This window comes from Mya arenaria, chromosome 6 (genome assembly GCF_026914265.1).
Source record: "Mya arenaria isolate MELC-2E11 chromosome 6, ASM2691426v1".
Classification (NCBI taxonomy): domain Eukaryota; kingdom Metazoa; phylum Mollusca; class Bivalvia; order Myida; family Myidae; genus Mya; species Mya arenaria.
In genome coordinates, this window is record NC_069127.1 from 56,038,834 (window position 1) to 56,061,841 (window position 23,008).

The following is a 23,008-nucleotide window of genomic DNA, read 5'->3' on the forward strand; positions in this document are numbered from 1 at the left end:
ATGATACACACAGGATACAGTGGGCTATAGACATGATACACACAGGATAAAGTGGAATACAGACATGATACACACAGGATACAGTGGGCTATAGACATGATGCACACAGGATAAAGTGGGATACAGACATGATACACACAGGATAAAGTGGAATATAGACATGATACACACAGGATGTAGACAGAAAACATGCATGATACTTGTAGTTTATATAAATGAAAGAGACAAAAAAAAATTGCATCTGGTTTGTGCCACCTCCCGGCTTCTACCTCTAGTCTTTGCGCCGGCATTCTCTCTCTCTATATATAGCTTCAAAGAATTAAAGCAAAGACCAAGAGTCCGACTGACCCAATTTCAAACGGGACTTTAAAAGTGGATGGCAGATTTATCGCTTTACACAATCTCTGAGTATGTATTGAAGAATCATTATTTAAAGGTATTTTATAAATCATCAGATGTTTAAAACTTAAACGTAGGAACCTAAAAAATGACAGTTTTATTGTTTTCTTCAATGATTTAGATAATTTTCTATGTCTTTGTATGTCACTTTAAGCTTTAACTTATGTTGTTTTTGTTTTACGTATTATTTCAGGCGCGACAGGGTGGGAATGATAAATTGAACTTTTTCTTCTTTATTCTTAACTACAAATTTGGTTTGATGTTTAACAAGGACTTCTGTTTCTGTTACTTGTTATCTTATTTTAATCTCGACTTACACGTCTCCTTAAAACGACTAATGTTTCTCGTTTAAACAACTAACGTCTCTCCATGTTTGGTTCCTTTCCACTCACTCTCTAAATAGTATAATTTTATCAAAGCATTTTCACTCAATAATTCCATTTGTCGTTTGCAACAAGTACAAATTAGTCAGCGTAAACGAATGTCAAAATCGATACATCGACTAAGCTTAACGTTTCTGTTCAGTTATGTTTAAATAAGTATCTGCGGACTTGAATCAACATTCAGTATGGTAGATCATCATCGTAAACGTTTTGCCATGAATATGTTAAATATGTTTAACATGTTAAGGTCAAACTTGTAGGTCACTGTTGAACGTTACGTGCTTCTAGCCATTTTTCTGTTTGCAAAGAAACATAGAAAAACCGTTTCTTCAGTTAAACAAAGCTCGCTCACAATGCAATTTGTACCGAAGAAACAATCGATTTGTGCCGCATCAACGACGGCCTAGTACTCTTCAAAGATACTATTTTCTAGATAAGCCGGTAACAGGTATATCAGTGCAAATATTCCATATAGGGATCTTCAATTTGATATATGAAAGAATACGCAAACTCGCGGCGTCATACGGGTTTTCTGTGATGTGCGAAGTCGATTGAGATCATTAAATGCTTTAATTCTTTAAAATGCTAAGTTAATTTACAAGCAATTGAACCTCGACTCTCAGCAATAACTATCAAACTCTATCAAATTTCAGAGAAGTGTAGAACACTTTTATAGGTGAGTCGCGCTTAAGTTTTTTTCTATCAATTTCAAAGTCAAGGTCACACTTTATAATATATAGTAATACTTTCAATATGTCATAGCCATATTAATTTTTAAATATTAAAGAATCTTTAAAAATATGTCAACCTCCATTGGAAGGTATGTCGCGCATGTCATTTGTCTTCAAAGATATTTGAAGATCAATGAAGAAGAAAGTGGATAAGTTTTAATACATCTTATCTCAACCAAAACGTGTTACCTGATATCAGAATTCCATTTAACTTCACAGAATTCTTGTCATTATTTTCTCAGTCTTTAATCCGCATGATATTCATTGCAATTTAGGATTTAAACAATTAATTTAATGTTTGATAAATAGTCACTTCAGTATTGCGCATTTTTTAAAGCATGAAACTTGGTACAAATGTTCTACTTATCACAGGGTTGACAAAAATAAGAAATTCCAGGGTAAAGTTCCTAGCTTGATCATTTGACTGGTATCTTTACCTTGGAACTTTGTACTTCCGTTTTGCTGTACGCTTCCCCCATCTCATTGTTTTACGTAGTAGCAGGGTTAACATTCCCCCAGCTCAATGCCTTTGTGTGATACCATGATCGGACTTTCCCTCAGTTCCTTGATCTTATGTTGTACTAGAGTTTGCCGTTTCAAAAACTAATTGCTTTTATGTGGCACAGATGCTTGCCTTTTCTCCAGGTGATTGCATTTATGTGACATCAGTGTTAAATCCATTTAAGTACTCATTCTTTCTAAAAAAATATTTTGCATTTAAACTTTGATATATGAGGTGGTCCTATTATAAATGTTTGAATCATTTACTTTTTTAACCGTTGATTTAGTATTTGTTTATTGTACATTAAGCGGCGATGTTCACCATGGTGGTCTTATTATTTCTCCCGACAGAAACATATTGTTTGAAGCGAAAATGTCGATCAGTACGTTGGTTGGACGTTGGGGAGCTTAGGGGGTAGGTCCGATAGGGTTAGGTGGTCATTTGAGTATCTTTTTATTTAAAATCCCAAAATTGTAAAGGTTTAAGTGGTATTTTTTTAAAAAAGAAGAAAAACAAAAAGCAACTCCGTCCTCACGTCCGTTCCGCCACACTTTGTTGTCCACCTCGTATCTCATAAGCCTGTTTAAGGTTGTTTATAACACTAAGGTCAAATGATTACCATATCGAGTTTAAAACCAACATTCCAGCCACGCTGGCTTAGGGTCAATGTCTGAGTTCTAAGTTCAAGGTCAAAGATTTTAGCCACATAGTGTCTGCTCGTTATTTTCTGGACATATTGAATGATTGTCATGAAACTCGGATCAATTGTTAACCCCCTTAAAACGACATGCATAACCTTTTTTTCAAGGCGCACGCACCGGCTCAACATTAAGGTCACAGTTCTTGGTCAAATGTTCGAATCATAGATTTCATGTTCGCCCCATATCGTCGAAGATTATGATACAATTTGTGTAAAACGTATTTGCAAAACCCAAACTCAAGGCCCACTGGCCCACCAAGGCAAAGGTCACAGTAAAAGCTAAAAAAATCGGGTCATAGATTCCATGTCGGATCCGTATCTCATACACCCCTTGAAGGATGTTCATGAAACCTGAGTCAGATGTTCAGTATTTCGAGTAAACGTGCAGAATCCACATTGCAGGGCGTGTCGGTTCAATGTCAATGTCATAGTTCAAGGTCAAATGATCTAGTCATATATTCCATGTCCCCTCCACATCTCATGAAGACATTAAACATTTATGGAATTTCGGTAAACTGTAAACCACATTTACACGCCAAGCAGAACCTTCACTACAAGTACGACCTCAAAAGGCCTAGATCACAGTTCAGGTCAAATGTTCAAACCATAAATCTCATGTCGGTTCCATATTTTCTAAACCCCTTGAAGGATTTTCATGAAACCCTAGTGAAATGTTCACCTGTCGACACAGCATCTACAACCACACTGTGAGGGAGCAAAAAATCACGTGACCACAAATGCGAACGACCACGGAGAAATTCAGACAACAAAACGTATGTTTTTGATGTTTTCTTTATTATCTTGAATCGAATTAAAACAAAACATAGCCCACGGTACGCCACATAATTTACGATATCATGTGGTATACTGTCTGATATTCTTGGTGTCGTAGATTTTGAGAACATTAAAAAACAAATTTGGAATCGGCGATGCAGACGACCACACATTTTGTATATCTTGCAAAAACAATGATAAAACGGCTAGTTTCACCTGGTTCTTTACAAAGAAACACAAATTAAAGCAAATATATACCATTTAGAGTACCAGGCGTATTGATGTTTTGAAGGCAATATTAAAATACAGAATTATGCGAACGACCACACTCGAGAATTTTAGGCGAACGACCACACTTTTTAAATCAAATACGAAGGAGGTGCGAATGAAGCCTCCGTGATGTCAATGTTGTTGTTTTTTCTATTGATAATAACATAAAATGGAACCTTTTGAACGATTGCATCTAAATTGAATAACTAACTAACTTTGTTTATGTCTAGACAGACACCATCAATTAACATTTTGCTTTTGAATAATACTTTTTTAGATGGAACGTTCACATCAGGCCAGTTCTGTTTAAGTACTGCGGCCACGACCACATGGAGCATCACATACCGGTACATATGAGCCATTCATGCTGAGAAAAGCCAGTCACGCTTGAATACACCAAGGTTTGTTTCAAATTACACTGATTATGTGCTCTTAGCACTACTGGCCAAAGAATTACGGAATGTCGTAAGGGCCATCTTCTGTGAATGTGTTGGTCTGAAACGCAATAGTATCGTATCGTCGTGTTTTCATCAGCGTACTGTCGCGGTTTCGCCATCATCATAGCATTTTTATGATCTGCTATTATCGTAAATGTACGATCATAATTACGACCAACTTAATGACAAGAAATGTCTTGTAAACTCTCCACTCGTTTAGAACAAAACCACTAACAGTAGCACAGCGGTCAAACGAATGACACATCCTGAAGTAAGATGACGCCACGTCATATAAACCTAGTAAGAGCACCTGTCTGTTTTATGAATGAATGAACGACTACTACTACTACTACTACTACTACTACTACTACTACTACTACTACTACTACTACTACTACTACTACTACTACTACTACTATTACTACTACTACCACTACTGCTGCTGCTGCTGCTGCTGCTGCTGCTGTTGCTATTACTACTACTACTTCTACTACAACCACCACTGTAATATCTGTAATATGTATCTGTAATATATCAGTCTTATACGTTGTATTCTTAAAAAACGTCTAAAATAATCCACAAGCACTTGACACAAATTGAATGATGAATTAGAAGTTTCTGTGGTGGTGGTGGTGCTGCTGCTGCTAATGATGATGATGATGATGATGATGATGATGATGATGATGATGATGTGACCTCAGAGGTATTGCATTTGGAAAACTGTTCGAAGATACTGTTTTGACTGGTTGGCTTTATTGTATAAAGGCAATTCATAATTTAATCTTTATTGTGTCAATCGTTGTTTAAACTTTAATGAGCAGTATTTCAGTTAAATTCAAAAAGCTTCAGTTGACGACATGATTCAATGACTTAATACAAGGACCACTGAAACCGACTTTTGTCACTTGGAGGGTCAATTCTTCTATGCGCATGCGCACCGGAAGGCGATAGTACGATGATGATAACACGACAGTACGGTGATGAAAACGCGATAGTACGATGATGAAAACACGACAGTACGATGATGAAAACGCGATAGTACGATGGTGAAAACGCGAAAGTACGATGGTGAAAACACGAAAGTTAATCGCATTATCATCATCGTACTTTCGTATTATCGCGTTTTCGTTATCGTACTGTCGCGTTTTCATCATCTTACTGTCGAGTTTTCACCATCGTGCTTTTTCACGTCGAATATGCTTTTGAAGATCAGCATTGGTTGGAAACGACTTCTCGCAATTTATACAAACAAAGGGCTTCGCCTCGACATGCACATGACATCTGAAAAGTAAATGCATATCATTTTGTAAAAAAAAAAAATCTATCATATAATATACTACATTTAGTCTTTGTCTGGAATATGTCAACACGAATGGAACATTTGAAGTAGTCGACCTTTTTACGTTAAACGAAGCAACGTTGACCCAATATTCCTTATTAAAGGGACTATACCCCAGATTGGCACCAAAAAAGTTTTTGTCTGTAACGAATCTCAGGACAGATATTTAATAAAATGTTTTACTCTTTGATACCATAATTGTAAAAAAATACCAAAAAGTAAAAAAAAATGGAGTCGGAGACCGGGTTCGAACCGGTGTCCTCAAAATTGCAGTCAGGTATTGTTTACACTGTGCTACGAATGCTTACCCTATATACCATTGCAGTATTTAAGCAATATACCTAACTTAGTAATATCACGTGATAACATCGACAAGGCAATCAGGCATAAGAATGAATTCTACTAGGTATACATACTTAGTAATCTTTTTTAATGGAAAAATACGAAAAATATGCGAAAAATAAATTAATTGTAAACTATGTGGTACTTCAGTTAGTTAGTTTCAATGCATGGTAAACATCGATGCCAAGATTGTGTCAATTTTCGACTTTCGATTATTATTTTTTTCGCTATTTCATCATACGGTGTATAACCCCTTAAAAGAACAGCAACACAAGAAGATAAAACAGCGCTATATATTTTTCTATCTAGGAACAAAAACAGCCACGCTATATATTGGCTCATTTACACTGGTAATACATATACAACGCTTTGTGTAAAATATAATGAAGTTAGAGACACGGTTATGACGTTACGACAACAAAAGCCGACGACGAAAAGTTGGTTTTGAAAACATTTAGGCCTTACCTATTCGATAAATAGACGAGATAACGGTTTTGTCATACGAATAAACAAAATAAAGGTTTTGCAGATTTGACTTATACGAAGCGATACTTCTTCAAGGTTTCTGATATAAAATGTTCTGTATAAACTAACCTGTGTCTATTCAAGTTTGCCCTGCTGTGAAAAATCTTTTCACAGCACATATAACCCTTGCCCGTTCCAATATGTGTTGTTTCGTGCTGTCGCAGTGTGGAAATGTTCGCAAGGACCTTGCCACAATATCTGCAGACCTGAGGTTGTCGACTCTCCATCTAAAAGATACACCATACATATAAACAAATAAAGTATTTAAAGCTTTATTCGCACTCCTATCAAAATGAGATAAAAAAATAGTGTGGTCGTTCGCCTAAAATCTCGAGTGTGGTCGTAATTAAATAATAATTTAATATTGTACGATTTCTTTCAAAAACATCATTTCGCCTTGAAAAAGGTATTGTAACTGGCATATATTTGCTGTTTATATATCTTTTTTGTAAAGAACCAGTTGAAACTAGCCGATGTATCATTGTTTTTGCAAAATTAACAAAATGTGTGGTCGTCTGCATCCCCGATTCCAAATTTGTTTTTGAATGTTCTCAAAAACTACAACATCAAGAATGACAGACAGTATACCACGTGAAAGCTGAAATCATGTGGCGTACCATGGGCTAGGTCTTGTTTTAATTTGATTCAATTTACTAAAGAACATATTAAAAAACATACCTTTTGTTGTGTCAAGATCGCCGTGGTCGTACACATTTGTGGTGACGTCACAATTCTTGCTCCCTCACAGTGAACCAGTGTATTGGAACATATTGAGACAAGCCTTGGAGGAGACATCTGTATTGGTTAAAAAACGACTAGTTTTTTATGCATATGACTTCATTTTTAAGGAATATTGAAATATCTTGTTCTAATTTAATGAAGAAATATCAGACATTTTCGTTGTAAAATATGGCTTGAATAGTTATGATTAGACCGATTCAGTTTTTAACATTTTTGTATTCTTAAGATGTATTTTGATTTTCGTTTTCAGAATACATTTACTGTACACAATAACTTTCTATCAAGCATAAGTACAAGTACATATAAAATCCACAACGTAAATAGGATAAAGTTTGGTCAACTTCTCATCAGACAAAAAACTTATATCAACGGAGATATGTTTTACTCTTGCATACTTTGTATTTCAAAACCAAAGAAAGATGTTTTATGTTCCCACTTTTGTATTGTTTATGAGCCCACTTATATTATTTGATCATTGGTATCGGACGGGTATGTGGCCGAGGCATAAGTGGGTCAATATGCAACTGATAAGAGTGAAACATAGCTATAAATATGTATACGTATTTAAATATTTGATCGCATTGGTAAAACAAATCACTGATTAAAGCTATTGGACATTCTAGTTAATTCTTTTACAATATTGTTTTATTAACATTATTTCCGTTTGGTTTGACTGATTTCAAAATGATAACGTCTTATGTTGTATTTTATACATCTTTTATCTTTATCCGGAATGAAAGTCAGAGTGTGGATCATTAACAAAGACGATTGAATATAAAATGGGATGTTTAAAATCAAAGCATCAAGGAGACATTGCACAACCAAACGTTCGATTCAAAGATCTCAACGACGGAACAATACAAAAAGGTATCAACGATGTTATGATTGAAGCCGAACAAGAGAATCGAGACAATATACAAACATTTAATGAAATATTCAAAAGGACATTATGTGTAATTGGTGAACGTGGATATGACAAGCAGCTTATATATGATTTACTAGAAAGCAACACCAAACTCGTGTCGATCTATATAAATGAGAAATACAAATTAAAGCTTATCAACAAGAACTCAGAAATTGATCGTCTCAAGAAAAGCATCGAACCACTACAGCACCAGCTCAAAACTTGTTTATTTGTTTTGGACAAGGGGGATTTTATTACTAAAACCGAAGACGACACGAATAATCTTGAAGCGTCGGAAGGGTTTGATACAGATGCCAAGGAAGGTAGACTTTGCCATACGAGGGATGATCCTATAAAATGGACTTTTATACAATTCAATAGTTCATGGCTAAAGTTACATAAACATAAACCAGACTATATCAGGGCTCTGATTTCGAAAAGTCTCAAGTTGAAAAAATCTTTCTTTCACTTCAACTTTCCTTAAATGTATGAAGAAAACTAAGTTTTATAACGATTTGAAATTGTATAGTTAATTACATTGGAATAAAGATGATTCTTTGCGATTTACATAAAGTGCTAGACTGAGTCTGAGTCTACACTCTTACTTAAGACTGTTCGTAATCATGTGCTAGGGCATAAACTTCATTGGTAGAGTCTAAAAATGTGTCATTTCTATAACGATCATAATGTTGTAGAAAATACATGAATATCTTGTGGAAATTACTACATGTGTGGTTTATTTTACCTCGTAGCAACGACCTACAAACTAGTTCCCACGACTTAGCTGGTCGAGTGGAAGTAACACAACCTTGCTTTGACACCGCAATTAACTAAATCAGCGGTTTTCAAAGTACACAATATACACGGGAGAGCTCAGACTGGTTCGGTATGTGTGAAGGGACGTATACTAATTATACGCAACTTTTCACCTAATCAGGTCACAGCGCAAAACCAACATTCCTGCATGTTCCCATAAAGAGACCCCCGCATAACCTGAAAACCGCTGATCAAGTGAGGTGCAGAGTCAAACCAAGGCTGCGTACCATTGGCACTCGAACGGGTCTAAGCTCTCCCGGTTGCGCATTAAACTGCGAAACAAACTCCCCTTTATATAGCAGTACTCACGTCTATTGCGTACTCTGGAATAGGAACTTGTTAGGAGCGTGGTAAAATGAAGGTACCTTACCATTGGCACTCGACCCATGACACGAACTGAACCGGTCCGTGCTATCCCATGGTTGGAATGCGAATCAAAATATATGTATGTACCCATATAGGGACCGCCGCCTAGCCTAAATAAACATTGAAACGTTAGTTGTGACGAATGAACTAAGTCGTGAGAACGAAATAATATTCACGAAATATATTAGTCGTTGGGACGAGTAAAAAAGTCGAGGAAACAGTATACTAAGTCGAGGGAACGAGTTAATAAGTCGTGGTCACGAGTTATAGTAAAAATCATGTATTTGACCTCTATACCACCGTAAATAACAACTGTTTTGGACATATATTTGATGTAGAAATAGACTCTCGCAAGCCTTACAAATAAAGCGACCAAAGCGATAAAACATTTATCGTTTTTTGTACACCATGAATTTTACCAAAAACAAACCCCTAAAATACACTCAAGAAATTAGGATTGAAAATCTCCAGTTATTTTATTTCTTTCAGAAGGCTCAAATGACGATGACTTTCGATCTGAAAGATTTGACGACGAAACTGATGTGAAAACACTTTATATAGACGAAAATCAGCTGGACCCTCAATACAAGAATGAAAAAATTATGGGCGAAGAAATGGACCGCTTGGTACAAGAAAAGAACAAAATTGAGGCAGAAAAAGATAAACTTGAAATGCAGTTAAAGGAATTAAATGCAAATTTCAATGAAACACGTTTAAGTAACATAATGATGCGTACATTATGATATTTAAGGGTGTTAACAGATCCAAATTATTTTATGATTATATAGCCATTGTATTAATTTGTTTTGTTTTTTAAATAACATAATGTCTAGATGCAAAAAGGTCTTGGGAAAAACATGAAAATAACCCAAACTTAACATTTTGTAACTTTTAACATTACCAGTACCATATTTTGTATTAATGATAGATGGATAACCTAAATATGTATGTAAATGCATTGTGAACGTCCAACGCCGAGTTTTTCGGATCTGCATGTGCTCTCCAGAAATGATCGAATAATTATCGTAACGTATCAACGTGAATAGGCGAAAGGTGAACAATAGGTAACTTATGAACATAAAACCTCTGCTGAAGCGGTATTACTAGTACTTACTTATGTGTAAACAAGTTGTACCAATGCGGTGACACAGTCTGACTTCTACTAGAACATGATCTTTTTTACCTTGTTTCATGTTTAATTGTTGTTCCTTGAAGTTTATGAAGGTCTTCACGCGCATATTGGCTGCATAATGGCTTGATCCCGCTGTATCGCTGTCATGACTTAAATTGTATCACAATTTCTTTGGAAAGAAGTGATTGCAATCCCTAGTCACATCTAGACATGAACATATTTGAAGAAAAAGAATAAGATACAAGAAGATCCGGGTGGGATGCCCTAGTTCTTTACAAAAAGACCACTTGGTTCATAAACATGCGCAGTGTAAAGCACTGGTACACGAGGGTCATATTTCCTGGAACCGGAAGATGTCTTATGTAAAATGAATTCAGGTTCAATTCAGTAACAGAGGTCGTTTTAAGAGAAAAACGTTTTGTTAAAAGTAATTCTTGTTTTCATTTCATTTCCTTCACAGGAATGAATAATAAAGTAAAATCTGCTGAACGAAAAAGCTTGAAAGGCACACAACCACCTACTGCCCGTGTTTAGTTAATTATTGCTAGATAATCAAACGAAATTATCATTTTTGATGATCTAATTGTACCAATTATTTTATATGGATCGGAATTTCGGGGAGCATATGTTCATAGATATAAATGAAATTGAAACAAATAAAGCTAGAAGTTTAGCTGCATCTATTGAACCTAATACTAGTGGTTATACTTTCTTATATATTAATAGGATATTGCTTTTGTAAATAAAAATATATGTTTGTCATTACGTAATTGCTATATCATTATATGTTTGTGTCTTGGCCAAAAGCAGATAGGTTGTAAATTGCCAAAGGCAAACATGCCGACTCTCCAATAAACTCTGGTTTAACTCTTGTTGATTTGTATGTGTATATACATATTATCTACGCATAATAGTAATATAACACAAGGATGATGGATATACATGGCCAAGTTTCTATTTATTTCAGATTGCATTTATTCAACCACTTTTGGTACATTTATTATTTGCCAACAATATTTAAAAATGCGTGTAAGTCATTATACAGAGGACATTCAATAATAAATGAAATTCATCTTCTAAAACATTGCAAAAATGCATTTTTTTCTTCTTAAATGATTCGCGTCAAACCATTTATTTTGTAAAAGTAATAACAATAATTAACCATTACCTTAACTTCCATGTTTAACTGTATTTTCATTTTGTTTTAGTTTTGACGAGTATAAAGAATGAATGTTTTTTGTTCATATGTCGTTCTCGACTTATGTTAATTCAACTTGACGTCATGTTTGAAGTAAGATTAAAACAAACTTAAATTTTGACAAAAAATAATTTGTTCAATAATTCCTCGGCTGATGACGTTTGATCATGACGTAAAATAGCGGTTGATTATTTAAATATATAGATGATATTTGTTGATTTCAGTGTAAGATCGTATTTTATTTCACAAGTGTCATAAAAAATCACATTTTCACGAGTGACGATAAATATGAGTACGAGTGAAATTAAATGTGATCTTACAATGAAATCAACAAATTTTCTGTTTCTTTTACGCTTATTTTCGGAGTTTGAATAGTATTTGATTTTTTTTTAAATACCCTCTTTTTGAAAAGAGTGTTTTATATGCCGCAACCCGTGGGACACCCTTCACGCAAAGTTATAGCTGATGACGTAGATGTCAATTTCTATTTCCGGTTCGTGGAAAAATAGTTATAGGATGTTTTTTTTTAGTTTATTATTCACTCGTTTTAGTGCAAACAGTTTAGGAAAATGAATCAATGAATTTGTATTCATGGATCTATGTTCCAAGAAATGACGAAACTATAAAATTAAAGAGGACATGAATACATGACCAAATAACTACGCCGCCATTAATTGATTGAAAATTTGAAAGGTTGAACGTGAAACAAACATGATACATGTATATTAAGTCATTCCTAACAGTCAGAGACCAGTCTGATTCGCTTGAAAACAAGGTATAGAGTGATGACAACGCTAGGTTGATTTAATATCCGATTTATGTTCGAGATGTTGTTTTTATCTGTAATATGTTTTGTATGAAAGCAAATATTCGAACATTCAGCTTCAAAAATCAAGAAAACATTCAAAATGCAGGATTACCATTTTTCAAAAAACGGCAAGTTTTTTATTTCCAAATATATTTTTTTGAACAATTCTTCATCCTTTTTAAATTTCTAATCGATTTTGGCATCCTTTTCTGGTTCAGTGTCCAGTTTTTTTTATCAAAGGGGATTAACTACAATGGATTTTTAAAGTAGTTCTATTAATATTTTCACTACTGATTTAGCAGTGAAAATATCAAATTTATTTTTTCACTGTTAAATTTCCATATTTCATCGAAACGCATGAAAAACCAATGTTTGTCAAATATTATGCCCCCACCCCTGAGCATCATGTTGTTAGGATTATTTGGACATTTGAATGAAATATGCATAGACCGAAATGACAGCTTATTTGTCATTGACATTTGATGCATTTGAGGCAGTTTTAAGATTATGACCGTTCACAATGTGAGGATAAAAGGTACAGTTTTTAATCATGTTCAGATGATGACTTATATTTGCAGATAAAATGTATCCTGTTAGCAGCAGGAAATAAGTAAATAGGACAATTTTTTTAATGATGAACATGAGTCATGACTTTTGACTCTATGACCTAAAAATCCAGAGGGGTCATCAACAAGTCACCCAAAATCTATATCGAAATATTGAGGGTCATGGGTGCAGGCATTATCGAGTAATCACACATACAAACTTTTTTGCGTTCAAGGTCACTGTGACCTTGTCCTTTGACCCGATGACCTCTAATATAAATAGGTTTCATCTAATGGTCAGTCCCAAAATCCAAGTCAAATTTTAGGGCCATGGGTGCAGGCATTGTCGAATTATAATTCGGACAACCTTGTATCATTCAAGGTCACTGTGAGCTTTGCCTTTGCCTTAATGAACCCTAAATCAATAGAGGTCATCTTTGGTTAGGCCTAACACCAAGTCAAATTTAAGGGCCATGGGTGCAGGCATTGGCGAGTTATCAATCGGACAAACTTTTATAATTCAAGGTCACTGCGACCTTAACCTTTGACCCGATGACCCCTGAAATCAATAGTGGTTATCTTTTGGTCACGCCTAACCTCCAAGTCAAACTTGAGGGCTATGGGTGCAGGCACTGGCGATTTATCACTCGGACAACTTTTTACCACTCAAGGTAACTGTGACCTTGAACTTTGACCCGATGACCTAAAATCAAATGGATAGGGTCATCTACTGGCCAGGTCAAACCTCCATGTCAAGTTTGATGACCATAGGTCAAGGCATTGTTGAGTTATCACTCGGACAAGCTTTGGCAATATTTTTCCAATAAAGGTCACTGTGACCTTGATCTTTGACCCGATGACGCCCAAACTCAATAGGGGTCATCTAGTGGTCAGGCCCAACCTTCATGTCAAGTTTGACGATCATACCTCTAGGAATTGTCGATTTATCACTCGGACAAGCTTTGGTCTACCGATGGACCGCGACTGACAGACCGACCGACCTACCGACCAACCGACCGACCGACCTACCGACACGTGCAAAGCAATACACCACCTCTTCTTCGAAGAGGGGCATAATAATTATCTATGTCTTTTGTTTGAAAAATAGAAGCGGTAAACTTTAGTAGGAGAAATATCCAAAGAAATTGTTGACAACTGGTGGTCATTATGGCTCACAAACAGTATTTTGTGCTCAGGTGAGCTTAAACTATTTATTGATAGAGTCCTCGCAAAAAAATCAGCATGCCCTGTTAAAATTGTATTTGTTGACGCTTAGATACAATAGAAGTTCACTGATCAGTTTTAACCTAATATCCGGTTTTCCAGGTATGAATATAAGTGCTTTTTAAAGTTTTCGCGAGCCTCGTCAAGTAAGTAAAAACACCTGTCATGATTTAAAGTGGCCATATATTTTGAACTAGCTATGGAAGCGTATATCGTACATTCTAGTTATGCGATCATGTAGTCTTGACGGGATGTTTTAACTTTACTACTTGGCCATCTCCGGTAAGCACGTAATATACCTCGTTAATGGTAGTATGTATATTCCACTTACTATTTGTTTCCTATGGCACACATTTGGCACACGTTTGGATTGATTCAAACTCCTACGCAGTGATCTCCCCTGACAAGCAGAATAGATCTCTGCCACAATGAGCGAGTATATCAGGAATTAAGCCATTATCTTTTTTTATACCCCCCATATAATCTCGTTTTTTGGATAGTTTCATAAACTTTTAATTGTTTAAGGTAAATGTAGGTTAAATACTTAAAAGATAATTTACGATGTTATCACGTGATATTACCAAGATAGGTATATATCTTAAATATTCCAACTGTTTAGGGTAAGCCATCCTAGCACAGTGGAAACAACACTGGACTGCAATTTTGGCGACACTGGTTCAAACCCGGTCTCCGACTCGATTTTCTTTTACATTTTAGTATTTTTTTTACAGTTATGATATCAAAGAAAAACATATTTATTAAATAATTGTCCTGAGATTCGTTACAGCTTTATTTTTTGGTGCCAATCTGGTGTACAGTCCCTTTAAAGCTGCACTTTCACAGATTAAACATTTTGACAACTGTTGTTTTTTTGTCTTCAAACGAGCCAATGTGTCAATATGAATGAAAACTTTCCTTGACTGCAAGGACTAAAAAAATGCACACAAGTGACATATATTTAAATCTTTGGTACAAAAAGTAGACGTTTAGAGCTTAAAATTATGACACAGGATGTGAAACAACACTTCATAGCCGATAACAGTCAAACAAGAAATTTTTCAAAAAGAAGCAAGACAGTTTTTTAACCCTTGGCAAATGAACCTTTATAGGGATTATTGCATACCAAGGACAATTTATTGTTACTGAATTATATGATGTTTAATGTTATTATTAAATTGTAAATAATACTGTAGTTATTAATATGATTGTCTATGATCTTTTAATTCCTATGACTGTTTAACTCGCATGGTTCCATGAAGACATAAAATCGAGGTAATGTTTGTGGAGAATAACTAACTTGCCGGCCGGTTAAGTTTGTAGGAGTGCCGTGTTAATGTACCGGCAGCGCTTGGTTCGAGCTTTTCCCTATCATGATACTTTTGTATTGTAATAGAAAATAAGCCTAGGTGTCCTTAGTGTACCGTAGGCCAAATATTTTCTTGGCCCAAATTCAAACTGCCTTAATATTTAAATAAAACATGGTGCATATACAAATTGCCAGAAACAATAGGCTCATGTCCGGCAAGACCATACATAATATTCAAAGACTTGAATGATTCAATAGATCTGCTATGTGTTTAAATTTTCATAACTTCGATTCTTCCTCATTGTAAATACAGTGCTCAAGTATAAAGCTGCATTCTCACAGACTGACTGTTATGACAAAAAGTGTCTGAAAACCAGTGATAGAAGATTGCTGATAGAAGATCAGATCACATTTTAACATATCTTCGTTTGAAAATCGATATTTACGGTTATAAGCGTTACTAACGCTTTAAAAACATGGGAGTCTTTTGACAGTTTTTCAAACAACTGAGATCTGTTCTATTGTGAATCATCTACTATGATTGACTGAATTTAAGGCAATGATACCAAAATCAGTTAATCTGTGAGATTGCAGTTTTAAAGCTACAGGTCCCTCAAGGTCAGTTGGCAGGAGATCTCATCAAATTTAATGAAGAATCATAAATTAATGCGAAAAAACATTCAATGATGCAATTCAACTTATTCATTTTGATAAGAATCAGCATATAATGAACACCATGAACTCTGGGTCATTTTGCTTTGCAAAATGTATGACAAATTGATCATTTCTGTAGAAAATGTCTGATACTATCACACATATTATAGCAAAACGAACATAAAATGGTTGTGCAGAATTAATATTTATTCAAATATCTATAAAAAAGAGTTTTCCATAGAATAAAACAGTATGATGCACATTGTCAATGTTAAACATAACTCAAGTACAAGGAGATATAAAAAATATTTAGTTATATATATCTCTTATAATAATAATATTATTATTAAAATAATAAGTGTTGATTACTAAGCACTTAACATATTATACATGTATAAATATCAATAATAGCAGTCAAAAAACAACGGTTCAACCAACAAAAGAGATCCAACAAGTACTAGCAATGGGAATCCAACCAATATGACCTGACAACCTACAGTAGCGGTTCAATCATCACTTCATTGCAGTCAAATCAGGCACAACCAGATATGCACACATAAAATGCAGTCCAACCAACACTTGTGGTCAAACCAACACTACTTGTCGTTCAATTAATTATTGTTCAACCAAAACTTGTAAATCAACTGATTATAGCTGTCCAATAAACAATAGCTGTCTATCCAACAGTGATTCAAACAACACTAGTTGTCCATCACACAATCTGTCTAGCAAGCAGTCCAAACAACACTGGTGGTCCAATCAACACTTCCGGTCTAACCATTCATAATTGTTCAACCAACACGTATGGTCCACCCAATATAGCGATCCAATAAGCAATACCTGCCAAACCAACAATAGCTTGTCAACAGGCACTAGCTGTCCATCACGTTGCTACCAATCTGGCAGCCCAACCAATTGTAGTGATGTTCTTGATGGAAAGTAATGATCTCAAAAGATAACATCAGCATATTTGAATCATACCTGTAAAGAAAGGAATGGAATATAAAAAGCATAAGTATATTTTTTAGAAAAAGTAACTCTCAGACTTATTTATGGATGGGTTTTAAGACAATCTTGACCACGATTTAATTCCAGGCCTGGGTGTATGCGACTAGTCCGGTGGCCATCATAATATTTAAACATAACTAACTAGTAACAAATCATTCAGAAAACTACACAGGTGACAGCATGACATAAGTACGCTTTCTAAGTAAAATATTTATTACATAGTATTAAAATACACAGAACAGTATAAATATCATAATTTATATCGATGATGATTTATATACATGTATGTTCATGCATAAGACTATTAGTTATACTAATGTACATACAGATTCCTCATTAGATTATGACTATCAGAGAATAACACAGACTTATGAGTAGTCTAATACGCTAATCCAGACCACAACGCTTCTTTATTTAATGTAAATCCGCCATCTTGGATGGAGTAGAAAATGAGTCGCTTTTTGAGCTTGCTCGGGCGTTACGAGTGTACTGGGCGCCGCCGTTATGATGGATAATGTAGCAGACTATTGTTTTGCAATTGTACGTTTCATTCGGAACTCATCGGTCATTTTTTTTCTAAAACAACCTCCGATGTATTTGGACGGTTTACATACTCAAAAAGAGGTACGTTTAAGTCCGCTGCAAGTAGATCGCGTAGTAATTTTATTAAGCAGTTAAAATTTATGTCTTTACTCTTGGAAATCTTTATCATGTTTGCAATAATATACTTCACTGACACTCAATTTAAACTTCGATCAATAAATGAAATTCTAAAACACTAGATTTCATTAATGATATAATTCAAAATTTTACGAACTACTTCAACTGATGTTGCGGCATACATCCGAGGTTGTTTTCGATACAAATGGGCGAGGAGCTCCGAATGTGTACGTTTAAACCTCAGTAACAGACGACGCTTTTTCCATAGTCCGTTGCATATAGTGCGCAGCCAACGTTTACAAGTTTAAACCTGTTCATAGATGTATTGCGCTACGAGTTCAGACTTGTTTTGTCATATTTAACTCTCTTTATCCAATAATCTATCTTATTCCTGCTGCAGTCATCGTGCGGTACACATCGGAGAAGTATACCTGTACAAGTTTTCATTAGTAACCACTGATAAAACCGTTCAGCGAAAAATCTCCAATTTTTGAAAGTTTTCCACTACTTTGTGGTTCACTTTATTAGGGGCAGCCAATCAGATTTAAGCCTTTTGTCAGTTGGTAGTACATTCGCTCAGTTGTAGTATAGCTGCCGGAGAGTAAACATTGATAATCGAGTGTTAAAGCGTTGTACACAGGTATCGTTTAACAAGGTTATAGGTTTACCTGTGATTTTAAGCAGACGAAGTTTAATACAGTGAATGTAAGGCTTCGCTGCACATAGATTCAATGGTTTTGGCGCAAGGTTTAAATTTAACGGTAGTGGCGTAAATTTTGAAAAAAAGATAACAAAGGCTTAGATACACTATATACAATTTTATTTACAACACGTTACACTAAATCTACATATTATTTACATAGTAGGTAAGACAAAAACAGTATGACATAAAAAAAATTGAAAGATTTAAACTAAACACAGTCAACAGTACAATTAATTTATATCACTAGCATTTATCCAGCTGTTAAATTTACGCGGATAATATTTCCATTTCACAAACTATTGTTTATTATGTCCATTGCCACGGCTTTATGACACTTTCTCCACAGTCCCCTTTTGCTCAGGATCAATGCTTATTTTTTGGAGTTCACTTTGATAGAAAGTTCCTTTAATGTCCTCGTCTTGTAAATCTTGTAGTCTGTATATCGGTAATGTACCTCTGTGATAGCGTTTGTGTACTTTAAACACTTCACCGGAGTATGTTTGATGGTACGCTCGAGTAAACACGGTTTTCTGATGACTGATACGGACATAGTATCCAAGTTTTGCGCAAAATATGTGGCTAATCCCACTTCTTTCTGATTTGTGTCCATGGCATCGGTGGGTCTCATTCCGATAGTTCTACGATACGTGTGGTTATAATTGTCAGCGATCTCTTGTAAAACCGGTAAAAAGCTGCCCGTGTCCTTGTACGATAAGTAGCGCATGAGTCGGGCCTTCTAGTCAAAATGGCCCTTTCTGATGTCGACGCCTTTGTTTCATTTTGGGTAGGAAAGTAATGGATTTCCTCCTTTTTCATGAGCTCTTGGACTTTCCTGGCCTTAAATTCCTGACCTGAAAATAAAATGTTTGTGTAGCAGTTGTCAACAATGAATATAGCGTAAAAGTTATACATTAAATTTAAACGTTCTTGCTTAATAATTATACACAATAAAAAAAACGCCGGTTTTGTATTTTAGCGGTTGTAACCGCACATACTTGGAGAAGGTGTCAATCACCAACAGGATGTACTTGTAACCTTGATTCCAATCCGCAAACTTAACCATATCGATTAAGGCAGCCATCCATACATCATCCTTTCCCGTGCTAACGACATGATTTCTTTGAAATCGTCTTCTGAATGGTTTGTGTAGACTCTACGATTCTTGATCATGCAAAAACTGCCGTATTCTGTGCATGCCAATGTTGATTTTTCCTTCTTTTTGACCACATCATACATTTTCTGGGGTCCTGCGAACCTCGCAGCATGTTAGGGATCATAATAAATTGTTTTTAAATAATCTTTCCAAGGAGCCATGTTCACAGTTCTGGGTTCACAGTGTAAATGAACAACTTTAAACATCTTTTATCAATTTATACATTTTCTGTTTTCTCTCCACTGACGTCACCATCAGATTCCTCCTCTTCACTATCTTCAATTCGGTAAATTCCATATCAAATAAATCTTGAAAAGAGTTCTTGTGCTTTCTTAATGCCTTTGTCAAGGCTGAAGTGGTACTGTGTATTTTGGAAATGAGTGTATCTATCTGAGCCATAATTTGCGTATGCAATCTACTGTTTTTGAGTGGCAGAATGTAGTTATCTATTAAAGTTGTTTATTTGGTGAAAAAACCCTTTTCATTATAGGGCTTTATGCGCTCTTCTGCCAATTCCTGTGCAACGTCACTTTCTTCTCCATGTTCTATGAAAGTGTTGTAAATTTTCTGATATTTATTGTCATTAGTTTTTCGGGCTTTTTTCCACAATTGTACATAAGCTTCGTTATCTTCTACAGAATCATCCTGTTCACTGTCACTCATATCTTCATGTTTTCTTTTGCTTAGTTTCGCTATATTCAGGACACCAACCATTTTTAACGTGTCTCTGCCAATCATGTGTAGTATCAAATAATGGTCCACAATCATCACAAGCTTGTCCTTTATCCATATTATCTGGCGAGGGCTCTTTTACGATGCTTTCCGTCTGGACGACCTCTGATGAATGATGAATTTCGGGCACATTTATCCCTTTTATAGTTTTTCACTTGTCACGTAATTTTTAGCTCTGTATTTTCTTTATTTGGTTCAGAAATACCGCATTTCAAATGGTTTTAAATCCACCACTAAATGTCCGTATGGATGTTTATTTGCTTTAGCAAATTGTTTCAACGATATGTCACAATGACCGGGGTATATTTATCTAGCGAGTGTCATTATTGTCTGTTTGTCTACTGGGTTGTTGAACAGTACCAAATAATGGCAATTGCGGGGTTGAGTAGGGTCTTTGTTTCCGAACAAATTTTGATTAATAAAATTCACAGACAGAGACCTGTGATGGGAGCCCTCTGTAAATAAGTCCGTGATCCTTTTATCTTTGCCTGCTTCCGAGAACAGATCGTCTAAATTCAGTATATTATTGATTCTTGGATCAAAGAAATTGTCATCCTCCTAATCGGACGAAATGCCTTGTATATACTCAACGTTAGGCACCACTTAATTCTGAATGACCGTGTATAGCGGCTGCCATCTCTTGTAAAGCCATACGATTCTTTAAATACCGGGCGTAATCCTACTGGAGTGATGTCACAATATATCTTTGAGCATTGATGTTTTACCACTAGCTTTGGGGCCCGAGATGATCATAGTGAATGGAAGCATAAATGCTGTTTTGTCTTGAATAGAATCCTTTTCACATAGCGTTAGCGTTCCCGTTATAAGTGGTGTTGGTTGCGCTTTCTGTGGAGGTGGCAGTTGTGTTCCTAAATGCGCTCCCGAATGCGCTCCTAAATGTGCCCCCGAATGCGCTCCTAAAAGCGCTCCCGAATGCGCCCCCGATTGCGCTCCTAAATGTGCCCCCGAATGCGCTCCTAAAAGCGCTCCCGAATGCGCCCCCGATTGCGCTCCTAAATGCGCTCCCGAATGCGCTCCTAAAAGCGCTCCCGAATGCGCTCCTAAAAGCGCTCCCGAATGCGCTCCTAAAAGCGCTTCCGAACGCGCTCCCAAAATCGCCCTCTTAGCTTCTTGGTCATACATTTCTGTTTGAATATCTGTTTATTTTATCTCCAGGTGCTGATTTCTTTTGTGTCTTAACATATTATACCTGCTACAAAACGTCCACATTCTGAACAAGATATTCTTTCCATGTTCCCTTTCCGACGGCTAGTTACAGAATGCCGTTTTTGTCACAAAGTGATTACTTTTATGTTAATAATCGATACATTATAGGTCTTCTTTATCATTTTAAAAGGCATGTTCAATTCTTTAAACCAATCAAACGCGTTTATTTAGAATAAATGCGCCACCTGTGAGCAAATAAAAGGTAACATTCATTGTACTTTTCATTTCCAGAGAGAGAGCCGTAACTGTAAAGTATTGTATTTGAAGTATATGATTCGGACACCGAGGAAACGATTTAAGTGTTAATGTCATATTAGTCTTTTTTGTTGTCTCGCCTGGCTTTTTGTAGTCTCGCCTGGATTTTTTGTAGTCTCGCCTGGATTTTTGTATTCTTGATGTTTCTTTTGGTGTCTTTGAAGGAATTTTAAGTGTATAATAAATGACAATTCATATTTGAAAAAATAAGTATAAAATTAACATAATTCGTGAACAAAACTTATATTTTAAAGAAAATCGGTCTGAACAATATACTTTATTTATTTCGTCATCTAGTGATAACGTTTATAAATCAACAACTAATGCATCCTCCTCATTCTTCTTTCAGACAACGTCCAATAAACATGGTTTACAAATGCGAAGAATGTGGGGCTAATTTCCAAAAACTTAGTCAGCTACTTCACCATAGACGGATAATGAATCACTGGGAACATAGATGCGATACGTGCAAGAAGTCATTTACAGAAATTTGATAGGCATATGCAAAAGCACAACAATGGGAACAACCAGCACTGCCCTGAGTGCCTCAAAGTCTTCACTAGAAACGATGCCCTTGATTACCATTTGCGTCAGGAACATGGCTGGACAGGTGGTGTAAAACGACCATCTGATAATCAGGAAGGAGGAGGGATACGGAAACGACACAAGTTGGAACAAGATCCATCAAGCTTGTATGAGATTGAGAAAGTGGGCGAAAAGAAGATTGAAAATTTTAAAACCACTGCCACGTATTATAAAGTGTTTGTTAAAGATCTGGAAATACAAGGCTTACAAAACATTTTGAAAACGTTGTAAGCTGTATTTCAGGGCTACATAATGGGAAAGGTGGTAAATGTCAAAACTGCGGAAAATCATGTTTCGGTTCATTTCAACACAAACCAAATCTGTGTGTGATACATAAGGTTTGACACGTGGTAAGAACGTACGAGTATTCAAAAGCCACGATACCACTACAGAGTTCTGTAAATGGCTATTCTCAGAAGAGAATGAAGGGGCTACAGTGATTTGTCACACTTTCAAAGGGTATTAAAGTTACTCAATACTCCAGCTTCTCCATGATAATGCTGTTCTGCCGAAAGTCATCACCACTGGATCCAAGAACATGTCGATTGATATACCTATGTGTAACGTTCGTATGATAGACTCTCTCAAC

At 35.7% G+C, this 23,008-nt stretch overlaps 1 protein-coding gene across 1 annotated transcript in view; it reads right to left on the minus strand.

Moving 5' to 3' along the window:
• Positions 1 to 21,495, minus strand: part of LOC128237919 (uncharacterized) — a 49,076-nt gene extending 27,581 nt beyond the window's left edge. The window contains exons 1-2 of the mRNA XM_052953495.1: positions 21,078 to 21,495; positions 19,178 to 19,318 (exon numbers count right to left, since the gene is read on the minus strand). Of these exons, the coding sequence (XP_052809455.1) occupies positions 19,178 to 19,318; positions 21,078 to 21,495 (559 nt within the window). The remainder of the gene's footprint in view (positions 1 to 19,177; positions 19,319 to 21,077) is intronic.
• Between the last annotated feature and the right edge of the window lie 1,513 nt (positions 21,496 to 23,008).